The sequence below is a fragment of the Chrysochloris asiatica genome, unplaced genomic scaffold (assembly GCF_000296735.1).
Source record: "Chrysochloris asiatica unplaced genomic scaffold, ChrAsi1.0 scaffold00102, whole genome shotgun sequence".
In the NCBI taxonomy this organism is placed as follows: domain Eukaryota; kingdom Metazoa; phylum Chordata; class Mammalia; order Afrosoricida; family Chrysochloridae; genus Chrysochloris; species Chrysochloris asiatica.
The window spans coordinates 2,127,628-2,148,158 of NW_006408620.1; the positions used below are offsets into that span (position 1 = coordinate 2,127,628).

Sequence of the window (20,531 nt, forward strand, 5' to 3'; positions counted from 1 at the left end):
TGTATTCTAGTTCTAGCATAGATGCTTTTTTCCCCCAGCAGAACCTTCCATACTTTCGTAGAGCCCCTGGTGCCCCCTGCTGGTGGTTCTGTGAATCTCAGCTGAGTCATTCTGCTTGTTTGGGCTTGATGAATTGCCTGGAGAGCATTTGGCTTCAGAGAAGGAATCTTCTTGTCTCTTAGGTGCCAAGGTCCCCTTTTTGAATCAGGAGCAGTTTTCTTTTGATTTTGGTGTTGAAATATGCACAGTGGAGCATACCCCAATATAAACATTTCTCCATGGGTCATTTAGTGACACTGATGGCATGTTTCTTCTGAGTTTTGCTTCCATTCTCTCCCTCCTTTTCTCAGTTGTTCCCTTGACGACACAGACTTCCTGCCCTCTAGGGTTCCTGTCTAACCTTTTGAGTTGCTGTTGTCCCTTTGACCCCCTGTGGGTAGTTGTTTAAAGAACATCATGCTGAAAGCATACTTTTTTTTTTTTTTTTTTCACTAGTTAAGCTGGACGATTGTTTGTTTTTTTTTGGATATTTTGTGCTTGAAGGTTTAAAGATGATCTCAGGGAAAAGTTTCAGGGGTTGATCCATCGACAGAAGCTCTGCAGAGTGCCCATCTGTCCTTCACCCGCTACCCTGATGGTAAAGTCTGAAATACCCTGGTACAGTGCCATTTGTGAAGTGAACTAAAGACCTTATTCAGTGGCTCTGCCCCTTTTTCTGTCCCATGGGGTCCCATGTGGCATGCAGTCACATTTTCTCCTCAGTTTCCGTTCGTCTTTAGCATTCTTTTCTTGGTCCTCATACCTGTGAGACTTTGTTCCCTCAGTGTGACTTTGGTGTTTTCTCACAATGGGACTGGAGAGTGGTATTTTTGGCAAGAGTGACCTTGATTCCTTAATGAGGTGGCTCCTGCAGGGTTTCCCACTGCAGAGGTAGCATCTTCCCTTTTGTTGCTAGTAAGGATCTTGGGGAGTGCCCTGGGAGGATTACCTGCAGCACTTACTGACTTGCTGCTGCTGCTAAGGGCCATCCAGTTGGTTCCAGTTCATAGCAACCTCTTATAGGATTTCCAGGGAGTGGCTTATGGCTCTGAATCTCTCATCTTTCCAGTATCAGTCCAGTGCTTATCCAACAGTGCCACAGCAGACCTCCAGCTTACTTAGATGCTGTTATGTTGAGCTGCTAAATTTTCCTCTTTCCTTCCACATTTGTTAGTTGTAAGGAATGCTGGAAGGAAGAACTGCCCCTTTTTATGTAGTTAATTTGTGTACAGTTGACCCTTGAACAACATGGGGGTTAGAGGTGCCAGCCCCCGACACAGTTGAAGTCTTCATATAACTATTTCCTCCCACACTGTAACTACAGATAGCCTGCTGTTGACCGGAAGCCTTACCAATGACACGAACAGTCAATTAACAACACGTTTTCTATGTCATTTGTAGCATATATTGCAGCCCTGTAAAAGCTGAATTTTCAGTACAAGATAAAAATTTGTTTCACAAAAAGTATAGCATTTTTTCTCCTGCTAGTTTAGCTGTAGCAATAACTTTACAAATTTTCTCTTCTTTTTGGTGCAACGGTCCTGAAGTTGGGATTCATTTGTCTTGAAATAGCGAGCATCCGTAGCTGCAGACCTTAGTCTATATTACGTAGCAAGCAATTCCCCTTTTTCTTGTAATGTCATGGTTTTTCTCTGCTTCTTGTGAGCACTTCCAGCATCACTAGTGGCACTTTGTACCAGTCCCATGGTGCCAGTCAAGGTTTACAGCATCTCATTGTTGTTGTTAAGTGCCGTCAAGTCGGTTCCTCCTCACAGCAACCCTGTACAGGGTTACCGAGGCTTCAAATCTTTGTAGGAGCAGAAAGCCTCAACTTTTCTTTGCAGAACAGCTGGTGGGCTCGAACCACGGACCTTGTGGTTCGCAGTCCAGTGCTGATCGTATGGAGCCCCTGTGTTCCCCATGGTAACTACACTAAACTCCATAAAAAAATATGAGGGAGCTTCAGAAAGTGTGGGAAAATTCCAGTCTCTCTTAATTCCATTTTCCCACAAATTTTTTTGAAACTCCCTTGTACACAAGAACTGGGAGAGATCCCTTTTTACTGTGACACCCAGTTTATTGGTGTGAGGAACTGCTCATATGGAGTTGATGAGTGACCTGCCCAGTTCAAACTTGAATTCTTCAAGGGCCAGCTGTCTGTCAGTATACACTAAGACCTGTATATTATTTTATTCAGCCAATTATAATGCAGTATTTTCATGTTTAAGGGGCCTGGTTGCTGACTGAAAGGTCGGCAGTTTGAACCCACCAGCAGCTCCACAGGAGAGAGCCCTGGTGATGGCTTCCGTAGATGGTTGTCGTGAGGTGCCATTGAGTCTGCTCCGACTCCTAGCAACCTCTGCACAACAGAACGAAGCACTACTCGGTCTGGCCCCATCCCCAGTGTTCCTGACACTGGGTCATTCTATCTCGTTGAGGATCTTTCTCTTTTTTTGCTGACTCTCCACTCTACCAGGCATGACATTTTTCTTCAGGGACTGGTCCTTTCTGACAATGTGTCCAACGTACAGGAGTTGAAGTCTTGCAGCCTGATGACTTCCAATTTTCCTGGATTCATGCTTTGTCCATTCCACGTTCCAGTGACTAATGGATGTTTGCAGCTGTTTCATCTCGTTTTGAGTTGTGCCTCCCCAGCAAATGAACCTCCCCAAAGCTTTGCTCCGTCCACTTCATTAAGGTCACCTCTGCTTTGAGGAAGCAGTTCTTCCCCAGCCATTTTTGGAGTGCCCTCCGACCTGAGGCACTTGTCCTCCAGCACTCTACCTGACAGTGTTCCACTTTCAAAAGTGCTGTGCCTCCGCTTCTTCCTGGTCTCTGTAGCATATCTTAATCTGGACGCGCCGCTGAAACCTGCCCCCCATGGGTGACCCCGCTCGTGTATAAAATACCTGCGGCCTAACTTCACCTCAGCATCACCGCACCACGAAGGCCACCACAGATGACAAACTGACAGACAAATTGTGGATTAGGGCTAGGAAACCCTGTAGGGCAGTTTATTAGCATTGGAATTAACCAGAGAGCATATAACAAATACATTGTAATGTTTGTTTTGTGACTCCGATTGTTCCAGCCTGGTTGTTGGTACTCCTCCTTGGGATTGACTGACTCTTGGTCTTTTGAGCAAGCCCTGTCATTTTGGAGCACTCCCTTAACTTTTGGGCATCACACGATAGTCCAGGTTCATTATATATTTTCCCTGCCCTCTGTGGCACTGTGGGATACAGCACTGAACCACTAGGTCAGTTTGAACCACAAGGTTGGCAGTTCAAATCACAAATTGCTCCTTAAAAGCCCTATACAGGGTTGTTGTGAGTCGGAACCAACTTAACGGCACTTAACAACAACAACAACAACTCTGGAAAAGCCACTTTTCCAAGGAGCTTTGGTTCTTTTTATAGAATAGTGTCTGGAAGCCAAGATCTGGGCAGAAGGTTACTCTTGGGCTGTCTTGGTACCCTGATGACTCTCACTGGACAGAGCAGGGACTCCTGGTGTGGCGTTGCAGGATCAGCAATGGACTGTGAACTACAAGGTTGGCAGTTTCAACCCTACCGACTCGGCAGCTCATCAACAGCATCATACCCATGCAACGGGAGTGTGGTGGTCCCAGAGGATAAATACTGAATTTGAAACCATAAGGTCAGCAGTTCGAGCCTTCCAGTGGTTCGGCAGGATAAAGATGAGGCTTTCTGCTCTAGCAAAGATTTGCAGCCTTGGAAATCCGTTACAGAGTCACTATGAGTTTGAACTGATATGAAGGCACATAACACCACCCATGCAAGGAGCCCTGGGTATTCAGTAAAGTCCTCAGCTGCTAACCAAAAGGGCAGTGGTTCAAACCCACAGAAAACTCTGCACCCACAAAGCCTGCAGCCTTAGAAACCCAACATAGGAGCTGGGCTCCTGCTGGGCTGCAAGGAGTTTGGCAGCAGGTTTGGTTTGAGTTTATACCATTATGCACACACACGCTAATTTATCAGGCTCAGTCAGCCTGTCTAGATAGTAAAAAGCCTGACTTGTAGCGGAGCTGCAGATGCCCAGCACAGCAGGGTTTAGTTTTAGCCTCCTTTGTCCGTGTTTGAAGCTTCTTTCTCCAGCAGTGAGAAACCCCAACACTTTTCTTGCCTATGCTGTTTGTATTTATTAAAGTCAGGCGGACGTATACAGTCGTTTCAGAAGTGCTGACCCACAGCCTGTACTGAGGAGAAGCTGAAACAAGCATCCTTCTCCTTTTCTTACAAGTGCACGTGTTAGTTTCCAAGTTACTGCTTCCTTTCCCAACCTCCTACTTCAGTGTGCTTACCTGGATTCAGCAAGAATGCAGCTACCAAAAAGCCGACCCCATTACCACAGAATCCATTCTCACTTCCTAGCTAACCTGTAGCATGGAGTAGAACTGCCTCATAGAGTCCCCAAGGCTGTCATCTTTACAGCCTTTCAGTTGGTTGAAAAGCCAGGAATGTTCCTGGAGATGTTATTTAAGAACCTGTACCTTGAATTTTGACACAGAGGTAGGAGGTTAACATTCCACATCTTTCTCCTGCAGAGCAGCTGACAGGTTTGAACCACTGGTCATTTGATGTGTAGCTGAGTGCTTACCAACTGGGCCACCAGGGCACTGCATAATGCAGTTAGGTTCATTTATTAGTGTTATGGACTCCTGGTGTGGCACTGTAGGATAAGCACTGGACTGCTAACCATAAGGTCAGCAGTTCAAATCAACCAGCCACTCCATTTTGAGCACTGCTCCACCCCCAACATCGCTACGATTGCAGTCTACATGTGTACATTGTACAGCTACTCAGAGTGCACAGAGTCTGGGCATAGAAGACAGCTTGCTTGTTAGCTGTGGGAATACATCTTTTGTGTAGAATTCCTTTTTCAAATAAGACACTGAGCCCTGGGTCAAGCAGCGTTACTCCCAGCGTCCATTGGGATGTGGGAAAAAGCTCCTGTGGGGGCTGGGATGTGGGAAAAAGCTCTTGTGGGGGATGGGATGTGGCACTTTCTGTTAAAAGGTGACACCTGGCTAAATAGACATCGATGAGGACATTCTGTTCTTGTTGACCTCACAGTGGGGTCATGTGCTACAAATATGTAGTCTTTCAGTTGGTTGAAAAGTCAGGAATGTTATTGGAGATGTTATTTAAGAACCTATACCTTGAATTTTAATAACAGAGGTAGGTGGTGAACATTCCTTCTGTTGAATGCAAGGGGACTTTAAAGTTTGTGGAAAAGTTCCATTCTCTTTTTAATTCCGTTTTTCCATGAACCTTTTAAAGCTCCCTCTCTCCCACTTGGGTATAATTAAATACTAGTCATTTTAATCTTTTAGTGTTGCTATGAATGTGCCTTTTAAAAATAAGTCAGTTGTTTTGAAGAGTGCTATCCTCAAGTATATAGTTGGTGTTTATTTACAAATTGTGCAACTGTTCAAGGGACCAGACTCTGCATTTTCAGATTTTGCCTTTTTTTCGACTGAAGACCTTCAATACCAATTTTAAGTACTTTGTGATTCTTGAGGGTGGCAGGATGAATGCAAAAATCAAAAAATGATTTCATTTTTGCCTTCTGGTTTTAACACCCCCAAATGGAAGAGGAATGAAGCCAGCCCACATTTCTTTATTTTCAAAAATTGTAGTATTGTTTGGGATTTTTTGTTTGTTTAGTCTGGAGTAGCCAGTTGAGTGTGGAATATTTGTGGAATGTGAAGCATGCATTTCTTTCTCAGCCCTCAGGATAACTTTGTCCCAAGAAGTCTTTTTTTTTTGAGAAGTGTTTTTCTTAACTTTGACTTTTTTTAGGGGAAGCTGGTCATTGGACACAATATGCTCTTGGATGTCATGCACACGGTCCATCAGTTCTACTGCCCGCTGCCCACGGTAAGTGACTCATCAGCCTTTGTGCTAAGGAAATGTTCTCTACTGGGGTGCTGGGTCCTTGGGCGTAGCACGTCCCGCCAAGCATCTTAAGTGTTTAGTTGGACAATATCCAGGAGGTAGACACACAAGTCGTTTCCAGGGAACTTTGGGCGTCTGTTGCCACTTACTCCTAGGCCAGAGGTGTGGTCTTATTTGGTCCTGCTAAAATCAGACATCAAAGGGCCATTGACAGTAGGTGGTATTTTAGGTCAACTCAGCTGAATCAGGTCCTGCTTGGCGGCCTCCCTTTGGCCCTCTGGTGACCACCCTAGCGCTTTGTATGCTTTGAGTCCAATTCTCTGTGTGCCCCACAGCATGGACGTCTTTTCCCCAGGAGAAGCGCTCCCTTCAGACCCTTCCTCTCCCATCACTCTGCCTTCTGCTCTTGTTCTTCTTCCCTCTGTTGCCTTTATGTTCACTCCATATTTTCTGTCTCTTAGTGACCGTAACTTCAGCTCTGGACGCTCACATCTTCATCTCCAGCCATGACCTCTTTGACGATCCAGTGCCTCAGTGTAGCTTGGATTCTCCCTTATGTCGGCCAGTTCTCTTTGATACAGTAACTCTGTATTCCTGCCATCTTCTTTCGATGCTTCTTCTGTTCTTCAATAGTTTTGCCCATAGATTACTTTAATAATCACAACTCAAGGTTTGACTTTTGTCTTCTTCTCTTGGTTTTCTATCTCCAGGTCTGTGTACATTTCATTGTAATACCTTATTTTGTCTTCTTGAGCTGCCCTCTGAAATCTGTCTCTCTCTTTTACTTCATCATTTCTTCTATTTGCTTTAGCTTCTCTGTATTCGAGAGCTATTTTCAGAGTTGTCTTACATTGTGGTATTTTCTTTCTTTCCTGTTTTTAAAATAATCTTTGTGTTTCCTTCATGTATGATGGTCTTGATGTCATCTGTCTTCACAGGCTGGGCTCTCTAGAGAAGCAAAACCACTGAAACTTACATATGTATATGCTGTCAAGTGCCTTTGAGTGGGTTCTGACCCGTAGTGACCCTGTATCAGGTTTCTGAGGCTTTTAAATCTTGGTGGACGCAGAAAGCCTCATCCTCCTCCCAGGTTGACTGGTAGGCTTGAGCCGTGGACCTTGTGGTTTGCAGTCCAGTGCTTGTGGTGTGGGGCCACCGCACTCCCCATATGTATGAGCAGCTGCTCCATAGAAGAAACACTGGACTGTGAACCATAATGTTGTCGGGTTGAGCCGACCAGCTGCTCCGCAGGAGAAAGATGAGGCTTTCTGCTCCTGAAAAAATATTGAAAAGCCTTAGAAACCCTATGCAGAGACTCTATAAGTTGGAACCAACTCATAGCAAGGAGTATTTGGTGAGCTTGAACCACTGACCTTGTGTCTCCATTGCAGTCCAGCACATGAGACCATAGTGCCATACCAGGACTCCATATTTATACAAATGTTGTTGTTGTTAAGTGCCGTTGAGTCGGTTCTGACCCATAGCGACCCTGTATAGGGTTTCCGAGGCTGTAAATCTTTATGGGAGCAGAAAGCCTCATCTTTCTCCTGCAGAGCGGCTGGTAGTTTCGAGCTGCTAACCTTGCAGTTTGCAGCCCGATTCGTAACCACTACGCTACCAGAGCTCCTTATTTATACAAATTCGATGGCACTTAACAACAACAACAATCTATATATATAGATATATATCTATATATCTATATATGCTTATACACACACACAAAGACACGTTTATATCAAGGAAATAGCCCACTATTGTAGAGGTAGCGGAGTCCCTAGTCCACATCAGAGAAACCAGGATCAGTAGGCAGGTCCGACAGGCAGTCAGGATCAGCAGGCAGGCAGGTCTGGCAGGCTGCTGATGGCTCGCATGGTCAGTTGGTAATAGAACAGGCCGCTGGCTCACTCCAAAGAGCCAGCGGTCGGAGGCCAAGCCAGGTGCAAGATGCAGGCCCAGCAGAAAAGCTTTGCATGAGTGTCTAGTATATTGGAAGCAGGCCACCTCCCCGAGGAAGCATCCTTTCAGTTGACTGGCTGCTCATAGCTAATCATCATAGAATTAATTACATTATATTAGATCTCCTTATGGGGCTAACGAGATCTCAATTGTCAAACCACTGAGAATCCTGACTCAGTCAAGTGGACACAAAACCTCATCCCACAGCTCATCTGGTCTTCGATCACTGGTATTCAGTGCATCAAATCTATTCTTGAGACTCTCTAAACTCCGATGAGGTGTATACTCAAGTCGTACTTTGGCTGTCATGGACTTGTTTGAACGTTCTTCGGTTTCAGTTTGAACTTGGGAAAGAACAGTTGGTGGTCTGTTCTTAGTTAGCCCCTGACTGTGTTCTAACTGATGATATTGAGCTTCTTCATCATCTTTTCCCACAAATGTAGTTGATTTGATTCCTGTATTTTCCATCTGGTGAGATTCACATGTATGGCCACTGTTTATGTTGTTGATAAAAAAAAGTTGTTAGTCTTGTAAGATTCTATTACGTCATCTCCAGTTTTATTTCTATCACCAAGGCCATACTTCCCCATTCAGCAGTAGGTTTCAATGTACCTTGATTGCATGTTTGGTTGATTTCAAACTGAAGAAATTTGTAAAAACCTTTTTTTAAAAATATTTTATTGTGAATTATGTGATAGTTTACATGGGAGAATATTAGTTTTACATTCATCCTGTCATATATTGTTTCATTGCCATGGTTACAATCCCCTCCGTGCATCATCAACCAACCATAGGGTATACATACACTACAAGCCTGCCCCTCAGGTCGTCAGCTCATAGCCCCTTTCCCTTTCTGTGACTAAAGTCCCCAGCTGCTCCTTCTCTCCACATCATCATCTCTGCCTCCATCTCAGGCATCACTGCTTCTCTGGGTAGGGTCCCGCTCTCCACTCTTCTCCCTTGATGGTCCCAGGGACTTCCGCTCCTAGACTGAAAAGTGAATCACTCCCCTCCTTGCTATAGAACGTCTGCCTTTACATTTCCAACCCTCACAATCAGTCCTGACAACAATTATTCACTATTGTATCACAAGAGACCTATCTGCATTTCATTTTATCAGCCCCGCCTAGACATTGGATACTACTCAGTGGAGATTCTACCTTCCTTCACACCCTCTGGATCTAGATTCCCTCTTGAAAGCTTGTAATCCAGTCACTTCTTGCCTTTGTAGCACCCCCATTTTGGGTAGCCAATGTCCACATTGCCCATTCCTGTCTGTTCTGTGTATGTAGGGGATGGGAGCGATCCTTGCTGTAAAGATTTGTTCACTCTTTTGAGCTGCTGCATCTATAGGTGTAGGTCAAGTTCATCAAATTATATCAGATTACTCTTTCTTTTCCTCTTCTTTCTTCTAGTTGAACTCTGATCATCGTCATTGAAGCCAGGTCAAGTGGGTATTATCTGCAAGTGTGGGTGTTCTTGTGCATATGCCCTCTCTTCTTAGCAGCTGGATGCTTCACTCTCCACTCTAGTCCTCTGTGGCTATGTCTCTGACTCTGGGCCCAAGAGTCCCCCCCAGGTCTTGACACACTGCTGGCCAACCAGGTCTCCATCTGGGTTCACAGGAGTCTGTTGAACGTTGTAGGGCTTCATTGCTGTGTAAAAACCTTTTAACTTTGGTACTTGTAGCTAGTGCATATGTTTGAATAATAGTTGTATGAACTGGTCTTCCTTATGGGCGTATGTATGTTACTCTGTCACAGACAGCACTACACTTCCAGGTGGATCTTGAAATGTTCTTTTTGATGGTGAATACTATACCATTCCTTCTGGATTTGTCACTCTCGGCATAGTAAGCCCTCTGATTGCCTGATTCAGTATGATCAGTGCTGATCTATGTATTTTTGCTTACCAATGCCAGAATTTCAGGTGGTCCAGTTCATTTTTGATATCTTCCCATTTTCCTAGATTCATACTTTGTACATTCTCCGTTCTAAGTGTTAATGGATATTTGCAGCTACTGCTACTCATTTTCAATCATGCCACATCAGAAAATGAAAGTCCCCAAACTTTGCTCCATCCATGTCTTTAAGGTTGACTCTACTTTGGGGACGCAGCTCTTTCCCAGATGTATTTGAATGCCTTTCAATCTGAGAGGCCTATTTTCTGCCACTATATCACACAACTTCCGTTGCTGCCCATAAGGTTTTCACTGGCCGATATTTTTAGAAGTAGATCTCCAGGTGCAAGTCCGTGTTAGTCTGGAAGCTCTGCTGACATCTATTAGGGTATGGGTGACCCTGCTGGTATTTGCAATAGCTGTAGCAGACCCAGAATCCCAACAGGGAAGCCAGTACAGCAGACTGACAGGTAAGTCCTGGGAAAAGTGCACTAAACAGTGTATCTTGTGGAGCTGCGTTTCAGGGGAGTCTCAGAGGTTTGTTGGTGGTAGTTCCCCATGACTTTGTAGAATGCGTTGAATTCTGCTAATTGCTGGCTCTGGAAGTAGCTGTAATTCTACTTTCTTCTTGCTTGTGAAGCTCTGTAGTGTATGAAGGCTTCAAACATTTCCTGGTACATTTTGGTTTGACTGAACATCACAACTACTTGTTCATGCATTGTCGGCTAATTGAACGGTACCACTGAAAAGCTATTAGCTGTCTCAAGCTCGCTAAGTACCTTCTCTGTGTTTACAGGCTTCAAAAGCTAATTGAAAGTGGCAGTTTCCTCTGAAGCGTGAATCACGTTGAAGAGAAGTATAGTAACAAAGGGTCAGGAGCCTGACTCCTCGGTGTAGCGTGACAGTTAGGATGTGAATGAGTTAAATCACCGTCAGAACCCTCATTGCAGACTGTGTGCTTCCTGACCAAAATCAACCCGGGAAATGAGTCCTCCTGTTTGAGCACTTGGCTTTTAGTTCCCCTTTGGCAAGTCTCTGAATCGGCAAAGCAGCAATCACTTGTGTAGTAAAAGGTCTGTGCTTTAGTGGGCATGTTAACCAATCTTTCCGAGGTGTTCTTAGGAAAAACAGAACCCCATCTGCAGCAATGTCCGTCTCCTGTGTAGATCATGTCGGTGAAATGACTCGGCCAGACTTGTCGTTGGGATGAATTTCTGTCTGCTGTTGCTGCGAGTGTTTTGGATACATTACGAGCCTCCCCAGTGTGTAGTCATTTTTGTGTGTAAACGACCCACTTGCCTTCCTCTGTTGTGATGATGGAACCCTGTGGTACTCTAACTGAAAAGCTGGTGGTTTGAACCCTCTGGCCACTCCATAGGAGGAGGAGGCAGTTGCTCCCCTAAAGATTCAGGCCATGGACACTGTAGAGTATCTGCCGTATAGCGTCACTGCGAGTCACACTGCGAGTCACACTGCGAGTCACACTGCGAGTCATTGCTGTGGTTAGTATTTCAGTGAGTTCTGGCTCCTGGCAACCCCCTGGACTGCTGCTGGCCCTGGGTCAGCTTCATAGTTGTTGCCAAGGTTTGAGCTCACCATTGCAACCAGGGTGTCAGCGCATCTAGTTGTGTTCTGCTTTTTCGCTGAGTCTGTGTTTTTCCTGCCATGATGTCCTCCTCCAGGGTCTGGTTCCCTCATAATGATGAAGTCTCCCCATTCTTCCTTCTAAGGAAGCACTCTGGCTGTATTTCCTTCCCACTGAGATCAGCTACAAAATACCTAAATGTGTCTATTTCGGTTACAGAAAGGTTAGTTCTACCAAGCCAGGTGGCGCTGCAGGTTAATGCACTGGATCGTAAGGTAGTTTTGAACCACAGCGTTGGCAGTTCAAGCTCACCAGCCACTCTTGGAAACCCTGTACAGGCTCACTATGAGTCAGAACCGACTTGAAGGCACTTAACAACAACAATGAATTAGAAATAGTTTTACCAGTGTGAGAAGAGAGCTAGGGAACCTGCACTGTCTGTGTATGTTTTTAACAGTGGGTGTCACAGTAACATTGTAATAAGTCATGCTCTTGTATTTTTAGGACTTAAATGAGTTTAAGGAGATGACAACGTGTGTCTTCCCCAGGTAAGCTTTCTTTGAGGTTCCATCTTTCGTTCACACAGTCATTGTGGCCCGATAATATAACACGGAGAGGTAGATAACAATTTATCAAAGCCCCTAGGTCATAATTCTGGGGAATGATTTATAGCGCCAGGTTTGTCAAGTTCGGTTTTCGTGATTTGTGATGGGTTTTGTGTTCCCTTTACAAATCCAAAATGCAACTGAAAATATTCTTCTTATCCCTTCTCTTGATATGTGACGAACTGGTGAGGTCCCCTTGAGATCGGACACTTGTCCATCTTGTCTGTGGGCTATACTTTGTAGCCAATGGAGTGTCTAATTGACAGTCTTTTCTAGTCTGGTAAGGGCTGTCTTGGAGAGATGCTGCTCTTACTCTGAAGTTAGATAACTTGATTTTGGAGTGTTTTCCACAGTCCAGATTGTGTGTTACATCTGATAAGTTCGATCACATGTCAGTCATGTGGTGCCTGTAGAGCAAGGCTCAGCTTTTTTTTTTTTTTTTAATTAAGTTTTTGTGAATTTAATGATAGTTTACATGGGAGAACATCAGCTTTATATTCATCCCATCGTATTTCCTTTCATTGCAATGATTGATTACAATCCCCTCCATACATCATCAATCAACAGCATTTGCTTCCAATTCCTGTGTTAGTACTCAGGAATATATAACCATTCAAACAACCTAAGGGTACACCCTGCAAACCTACCTTCTGTCTGCCAGCACACAGCCCCTCTCCCTCCCTGAGTCCAGGGTCCCCAGCCGCTCCATCTCTCCACGTCATCATCTCTGCCTCCATCTCTGGTGTCACTGCTTCTCTGGATAGGGTCCCGCACTCTGTTCTTCTCCCTTGATGGTCCCAGGGTCCTCCGTTTCTGGACTGCAAGACAATCACTCCCCGCCTTTTGTTACAAAACGTCTACCTTTACATTTGCAACGCAAGGCTCTGCATTTAAGGACCTGTTTGAGGACAGGCATGGATGGAGCAGTGGCCCTCTCAGGTCAACTTCTGTCTTATCTATGAGAGTGAGTCAAAAAGTATCACTACTAGGGTCCCAGTTGATACACGTAAAGCGAGTTTAGACCTGTCTCATCGATCAGCGTGTGGCTGTAGAAAAGTTCTCTCAGGAATACACTTGTCTTAGTCTCATTGGGGTGCCTTCAAAAAAAAGGTTCAAACAAAGCAATGACTTCTGAGGGGATCTGCTGGGTCAGTTCAGTTCAAGGTTGAGAGGTCAGCTCCGAAGCTTATGATGACTGTTTTTGGGAACTTCCAAGAAGAAGGCTCAGTAGTTGGAAAACACGGCCTTGGTGATAGAAATAATGCTGGGGATCTCATAATAGAATTTTGCAAGCTCAATGATTTCTTCATTGCCAGTGCCTTTTTTAAACAACATAAAAGACTATGGTACATGTGGACGTCACCAGATGGGGTGCACAGAAATCACACTGACCCCGTCTGTGGAGAGAGATGGTGGAGAAGCTCCATAGCATCAGCCAAAATGAGGCCAGGGCCAGCTGTGGAGCAGACCATCAGTCATCAGATACAAGCTCAAGACTGAAGCTGAAGAAAATAAAAACAAGTCTACGAGAGCCATCATTTGACCCTGAACATATCCTGCCTGAATCTAGAGATCATCTCAAGAACAGATTTGATGCATTAGACACCGATGACTGAAGACCAGAAGAGTTGTGTGATGACATCAAGAACATCGTACAGAAGACAAGGAAGAAAAAAAAGACCAAAATGGGTGTCAGCAGAGACTCTGAAACTTGTGCTCCATTGGTACTTTTTCCATCGTGACAATTGACCTGCTCATCTCATTCTGTTCTATGAGAATTTCCTTGGGAAGCCTTATCCTGTTCACACTACGGTCCTGATTTTGCCCCTTCAGACTTTTTTATGTCCTTCAAATGCAAAGAATATTGAAAAGGAACAAAATTTGACTCTCAAGGATGCCAGAATTGCCGTTTTGACATGGTGTAAATTGAAGAGTGCAGAATTCTTTAGGGATAGAGAGACAGAGAGATGGAAATACTGCCTTCAGAAGTATATAGACCTAGATGGGAGGATTATGTCAAGAAACAGTAGCTTCTCATGCTGGTAATTTTGTTTAATAAAGGGGTTCTATGATTTTGTAGCAAAACTTTGTGACTTACCCTGATACAGTCTTCATTTACATGAAAAGAAACAAAATGTCCATGTTAGTCTCATCTTTCAGTTTTTCTGATCTCTGATATAGAATAGTAAAACCTAACAGCAGCAACGTGAAATAGCCAGATGCAGATCATGACCTTCCGTTAAGAGTTTATATTGTAGAACACTGGGTGGTAGCAGGAAGTGATGATTGTATGGGGACATAGACCTGCCACGATATTTGAGCCATGTTAAAACACATGAGGGTGTCTGGCTTGTCCCACGAAGGATGGAGCCTTGCCATCTCAGAGTACCAGGTGCTAGAACTTACGCACGGAATGTGACATGGTGTGGGCTTCCCCTGCAGCCACTTGACCAAGTCCCCGGTAATTGGACTGAACCCCAGGCCCCTGTAGCAGGTCCTAGGTTCCAGTCATTAGCGCATTTATTGTTTCCCAATTAAAAGACAATAGACTATTCATATGAGTAAAATACATTTTGGAAATGTGCCTTTTGTTTACCTTACTAAAAATTGTTTTGCTTTTAGACTCTTGGATACCAAACTGATGGCCAGTACACAGCCTTTTAAGGTATTTCTTAAATGTGAACTGTCACTGATAAAGCTACATTTTGAAAGTTTCCAAATTGCTACTAAGAGCTTTGGAATTCTGGTCTGTTGAAAAGTCATTCCAAATATCATTGAAAAATGATGAGAAATGAATATGTGACTAAATGTGAGTAGTGGTTATCTTTGGGTAGTGGGCATACAGTTTTGTCCCCCTTTAGTCTTCTGGATGTGAGTTTCTAATATCTTAAAATTGTTCTTTGAATGGTTTATGCATACACACAATTATTCCTTTATTTTGTTGATGTATTTTGGGAATACTTTTCTAATGTGAAGAAAATATTGTCATTTACTGCTTTTGTGGAGTGACTATGACTGAGTGAAATCCATATCAGAACAGTCTAGCTTTCTGGAAAAAGATCTGTGGGTATTTAATAATCTATAAAAACCTTTCATTACATCTGTCCTTCCCATATACTGAAATTGAACTTCCTGCTTTCCTCTGACACCTAATGAGTAACGGCTCCCGTGTTTCTTTAGACACCACAGGGGGGCAGTAGTAGGCACACCCTTGTCCTGACAATCATGGAATCTCTGTGTTAATGTGTGCCTCACTGAGATGAAGACCTAAATGCTCTGCTTTCCTGGTTTGCAGGATATCATTAACAATACCTCCCTTGCGGAATTGGAAAAGCGGTTAAAAGAGACACCTTTCAACCCTCCTAAAGTTGGTAAGATTGTAAAATGATCCCCCAAGCCCCTGACTATTGTGATAATTATTGATATATTTTGTGCTGGAAAGATGAGACTGCTTTAGAGACTGACTATATTGCGTGCGTATAGGTTTTGGTTAAGACAGCTTGCCTGCATCCTGGGTTGAATCCATGTTTTCTAATGGTCGTCTCAGGGTTAAAGAAGGTTGGTCTTCTGATTGCACATCCATTTTTATGGTAACAGATTTAGGTGCCTGTTTCCCTGAGAAGTTTAGCCTGAAAGTTGCAGAGCTTTCATTTCCTCATGCTTGGAATTCTCCCAAAACTTGATGCGTCTTTCTCTCTTTATAATGCCTTGTTTACGGAAAGACAAAAAAGTTTGTGGGGAATTACCAGGGGTAGAACGAGAACATGTTGTGTCTGAGCCAAGTCCCAGAACTGAGCTTGCAGAGGAAAGGAAGGAGGACCCCCAGCCTTGCCCACCCTGTCTGCTGGTGTAGCTGTGGAGACAGCAGTGAGGAAAACCAGGAGCCTGGCCTAGAACTGGAGGCATTGTGTCTGTACCATCTGGCCGTGGCCCCTACCCAGGTCTTAGGAGATCCATCCTGGCACTACTTCTGTGATCCATTCTGTAATAAGCATTCCATTAGCTTTAGCCTGAAAAGGTCTAAAGACATTGATAGTTGGACTAATGCTTCAGAAACTTAACAATAGGAAATGTTAAAGCAGCCATGATTATAGTTAATTACTCCCTTTTTGGATACTGTTCCAAGAAAAAGAATTAAGATAAAAAGAGAAGGAAAGAAAATCTAGACCTTTTGCGTTTGTATGTATGTATGTATGTGTGTGTTGTGTTGTGTTGTGAAGTGCCGTTCAAGCTTACTAGCTGTTCCTCGGAAACCTTATGCAGGGTCACTGTGAGTTGGAACCGACTCCACAGCACTTAACAACAATATATATAAAACAATAAATAATATATTACAGCAGATAGTAGATAGAGACTATTATTTAGTTGACTGCCCTGTTAAAAGACTTTAAAAAAAAAGCACCCCCCAAAAAAACTTAGTCTAATATCTAATACTTAAGAAGGTTAAAGGGCTTTAGCTGTAAGCATTGTGTTGGTGCAAAAGCAGTTCAATCTTTTCTCTGTTAATTTCTATTCATAATTTTGATTCTGTTGTCTTGACATTGACTTCTAGGAAATAATTACTCAGGAGTTAATGTCTTATTTGCTATTTCTGTATAAAATTCTGGTACCTAGTAGAGAATCTAGTCACCTTTTCCAGAGTTAGCTGTCTCAGCATCTATATATGAACAGGACAAAAGATTAGAACAAGACAAAATCAGCTCCCCTGTGAAGTGGTTCCAAGTCCCAAGGGCAGCAGCATAGCAAGTTCTGGTCCATTTTTGGAGTTAAGTGGCCCTGTCATCTGTAGCTCTCCAATCCTGTAAAAACAGAGTCGAGGACAGCAATGCTTATGAGGGTGTCGACAGCTGACAGTTATTGAGTGTTTCCTGTGTGCTGGTCACAGTGTCAAGAGCCATGCTGAGTTAGTGTATCTCGTCTGATCCTCACAAGACCCTCATGAGGCTGGTTTGATTGTCATCTCCATGGTACAGCTGTAAAAACAGAGGCTCAGAGAGGTGAAGTGACTGGCCCAAGGCCACACAGCTAGTATGTGTTGGAGCAGATTCAAACTCTGGCACTGTGACTCCAGAGTCCCTAATAGCATTCCTTACTCTGAAATACCTACTGAGTCCTGACGCTCCTCCTCATGATTCCGTAAAGCAATCAGGAGTGGAGAAAGTGTCGTAAAGACAGTGTGTACAATCCTAAGTAGCATCCACCAGTGTGAGACAGGGTGGCCCTCAAACCGAATCTTGGGTAATATAACTTAGCATTTGCTTAATCTAGACCAAGACTAGGTCAGTGCTCAGTTCCCTACCACCACCAAGAAAGACAAGCCAGGAGAGGAGTTGGTCATTTGGGCCCGAGTCTCTGTGCTATGAAGCTTCTAGACCCAAGGAACGATTGATGCCAAGACATGTGATGATCTCCAAAGGTTGCTGGGACTCCAAAGGAGACCAGGACCTTTGTCTTTATTTGGATTGCTAGCCTCTTAAACTGTGAGAACAGGGGCCTGGTGGCTCTGTAGGATGAGCACTGGACTGAGGACCACAAGGTTAGCAGTTTGAGCCTACCAGCTACTCCGTGGGTAAAAGACAAAACTTTCTGCTCCAGCAAAGATGTACAGTCTTGGACGCCCTGTACAGGGTCACTATGCATCAGAACGGACTCAACTGTACTTGACAAGAATAAGACCTCCTTATCCCATGAAGATGTCCTGGTGGTGCAGTGGTTAAGCAGTTGACTTAACTGGAACATCCTCAGTGTGAACCCACCAGCTGCTCTGTGGAAGGAAAATGAGGCCATCTGCTCTACAAGGGTTACAGTCTCTGAAACCCTGGGGGACAGTTCTGCTCTGTTCTCTGGGTTACTATGGCTCAGAAGCTACTCAAGTGGGGATTTTTTAAATATAATCTTATAATGTATGATTTTTGCATACATTATAAGATTATATTTAAGAACTACAACTTCCTTCTCTCCATTTATTTAACAGGCTTTTAAACACCACCCCCTCCCCATTTATTTAGACTATTTCTGCAGTATTTCCAATGCAGTTTGAATTTGACAGGATAGAATGCATAGCAGTCTTTGTGTTTTGCGATGTCCTTGGGGAAACTTTCTTTTCTTCTTTCCCTGTAGAGAGTGCAGAAGGGTTCCCAAGTTATGACACAGCTTCTGAACAGCTTCACGAAGCAGGCTATGACGCTTACATCACAGGACTGTGTTTCATCTCCATGGCAAACTACCTAGGTATTGACTGCGCGTGCGTCCACCGAACATTACAGCAGCCTGTCCCCTGTTTCCCTGGGACCCACCCACCCAGGTCCAAGTGGGACAGTGGAGGGACTTTGGAGGAGATGGGGGTTGGAGAGACACAGAGAGGATCACCTGCATGCCCCTGCTGTGTGGCACTTGATCCCTTTGAGTACACTGCTGACCGTTGTGCTCACTGAACCATAGAATTTTTGCACATATGTTTTATTGTGGTAAAAATGTACGCAGTAAAGCTTGTGCAAGTTGGAACTTGTGTAAAGCAGAAACCTGTCAGAGAAGGAAAATGCAAGTCTTTTCCACTACATGGAAAGCATTAGAAAAGTGGTCAAACCGTACTCTGTCAAAGGCAGAAAACTTGCAAGACCTGGAGAAAATGAGGCAGTTCCACCGAATTCTGGCTGTCACGGGTTTCACTGTATGACAGAACATTTTCCAATTCATTAATTTAGAATGATGTAATTCAGAGACGTTGATGACATTTGTCATGTTTTACCACCGTTGTCACTCTCATCTTCCAAGTTATTCCACCTGCAGATTTGAATATAGTTTTGCCTGAACTTTTAGGCTTTGTCTGTATAGATGGGTCTAATTTCCTGCTTCTTTTCTTCATTAGGTTCTTTTCTCAGTCCTCCAAAACTCCACGTGTCTGCCAGATCCAAACTCATTGAACCTTTTTTTAACAAGTAAGTAATCAGTGGGTCCCAGGCCCCGAGTTCTCTCTAATTGTGGTACAGCCAGCATCTCGGGATGCCAGTTAGTGGCAACTGTGAGGTGTAGTGAGTTTTTAGAGAAAATACTTCTCAGCTCTAATGACTCAGAGGTTGTGCAAAAATATGAGGAGGACTTTAAAAAGTTCATGGAGAAATGGAATGAAAAGATAATGGTTTTTCCCCATGAACTTTTTGAAGGCCCCCCTGAAATTGACCTTTGGAAAATAATTTATTAAATAGTTTGATTAAGGGAAAAAAAATTGCCAAAGGTGTGGTTGGTCTCTGTCAGAAGGAAACCCCCCGATAGTTTTGGCCTTCATGTGATCTACAGGGGAGACCTTGTTTTGCTAGTTTTCTTTGGCACACATGGTTATACCTAACTTAACCCCACTCCACTTTGCATGTGAGATTGCTGTCTATGCCTGCATTATTATGTGGTTAACGGAGATCTTTGAAATCTTCTAAGAAGCTCTTGGCTGCAAAGATGGATTTGAAGAGTATTTGTGGAGAGGCGTCAGCTCTTCATGTCTCCCAAGCCCTCATTCAAATGGATGCACCAAAGTTGCACCCGTTGTTGGAAGAAGTCAGTGTGGTTTTAGGGGAAAGCCTGAGTTCAGAATGTTCTCAGAGATTCTCGAGGTTACAACTTCTAAAGGCAGTTTGTGCCTGGTTGGCACAGTTGAAACTACATCTTCAAACAGAGCCCCCAACTTCATCACTGCTCTAGCTCTCTTAGCAGACTTTGTTCAAACAGACTCGGTGAGCTGGACAAAGCTTCCCATCACCTGGGAGGGTAGCTTTTTTGGCTGTTGGGTGGGTTACATCGTGTCTTGTACACTGTGTGCAGCACTTGACAGGTAAGACTGCTGCCCCCTTTAGATGCTGTGTTAGTACAGTGCTTGTACTGTGACATCAGACAGAAACAGATGTCCATTCTAAACATTGGACTTCATTGTTAAAGTACCGTTGAGTTGTTTCCAACTCACAGCGACCCTGTATAGGGTTTCCCAAGCTTTTAAATCTTTGCAGGATCAGAAAGATTCATCTTTCTCCTGCGAAGTGGCTGTTGGACTTGAACTGGCAACCTTGTGCTTTTCCTTTGGAGCCACTGTGCTCCCATTGGGTCCCTCCAGGTTCTGAATTTGTGGTTTGCAGTTGTTTTCATCTTGGCTCTTCATTTGTATGGAAGTTCATCTCAATTGAACAGTGTTCATTCATTTATAAAGAATGGTCTGACTTCTCTAATAGAATCGGCCCCAGAGGAAATCAGGTGATGGTACCCACTGGCTAAATGTAGACTCTGTGTGTGACCAAGGCGCACACATGCAGACTTTCTAGACTCACCTACTGTTGCTAACAGTTAAGAAGGTGATGATTTAGAAGAACTGGACAGTGTGTATGAATACACTCTAAGTGGGAACAGCTGTTCATTCAGATTTGTTTCTTTCTTTCTTTTTTTTCTGAAACCCAGATGCATTTTCAGAATAGTTGAATAGAAAGTAGCATTCAAGAACCTTCTTGTCATACCTCATTAAATATTGCCTAACTTGATTTTGGGGC

The 20,531-nt window shown here is 43.9% G+C and overlaps 1 protein-coding gene across 1 annotated transcript in view; it reads left to right on the forward strand.

Moving 5' to 3' along the window:
* The window catches only part of PARN (poly(A)-specific ribonuclease), a 169,363-nt gene that overhangs the window by 22,695 nt on the left and 126,137 nt on the right, over positions 1-20,531 (forward strand). Inside the window, exons 13-18 of the mRNA XM_006867239.1 lie at positions 5,865-5,942; positions 11,906-11,949; positions 14,629-14,671; positions 15,302-15,377; positions 18,127-18,237; positions 18,875-18,944. Coding sequence (XP_006867301.1) covers positions 5,865-5,942; positions 11,906-11,949; positions 14,629-14,671; positions 15,302-15,377; positions 18,127-18,237; positions 18,875-18,944 — 422 coding nt within the window. The remainder of the gene's footprint in view (positions 1-5,864; positions 5,943-11,905; positions 11,950-14,628; positions 14,672-15,301; positions 15,378-18,126; positions 18,238-18,874; positions 18,945-20,531) is intronic.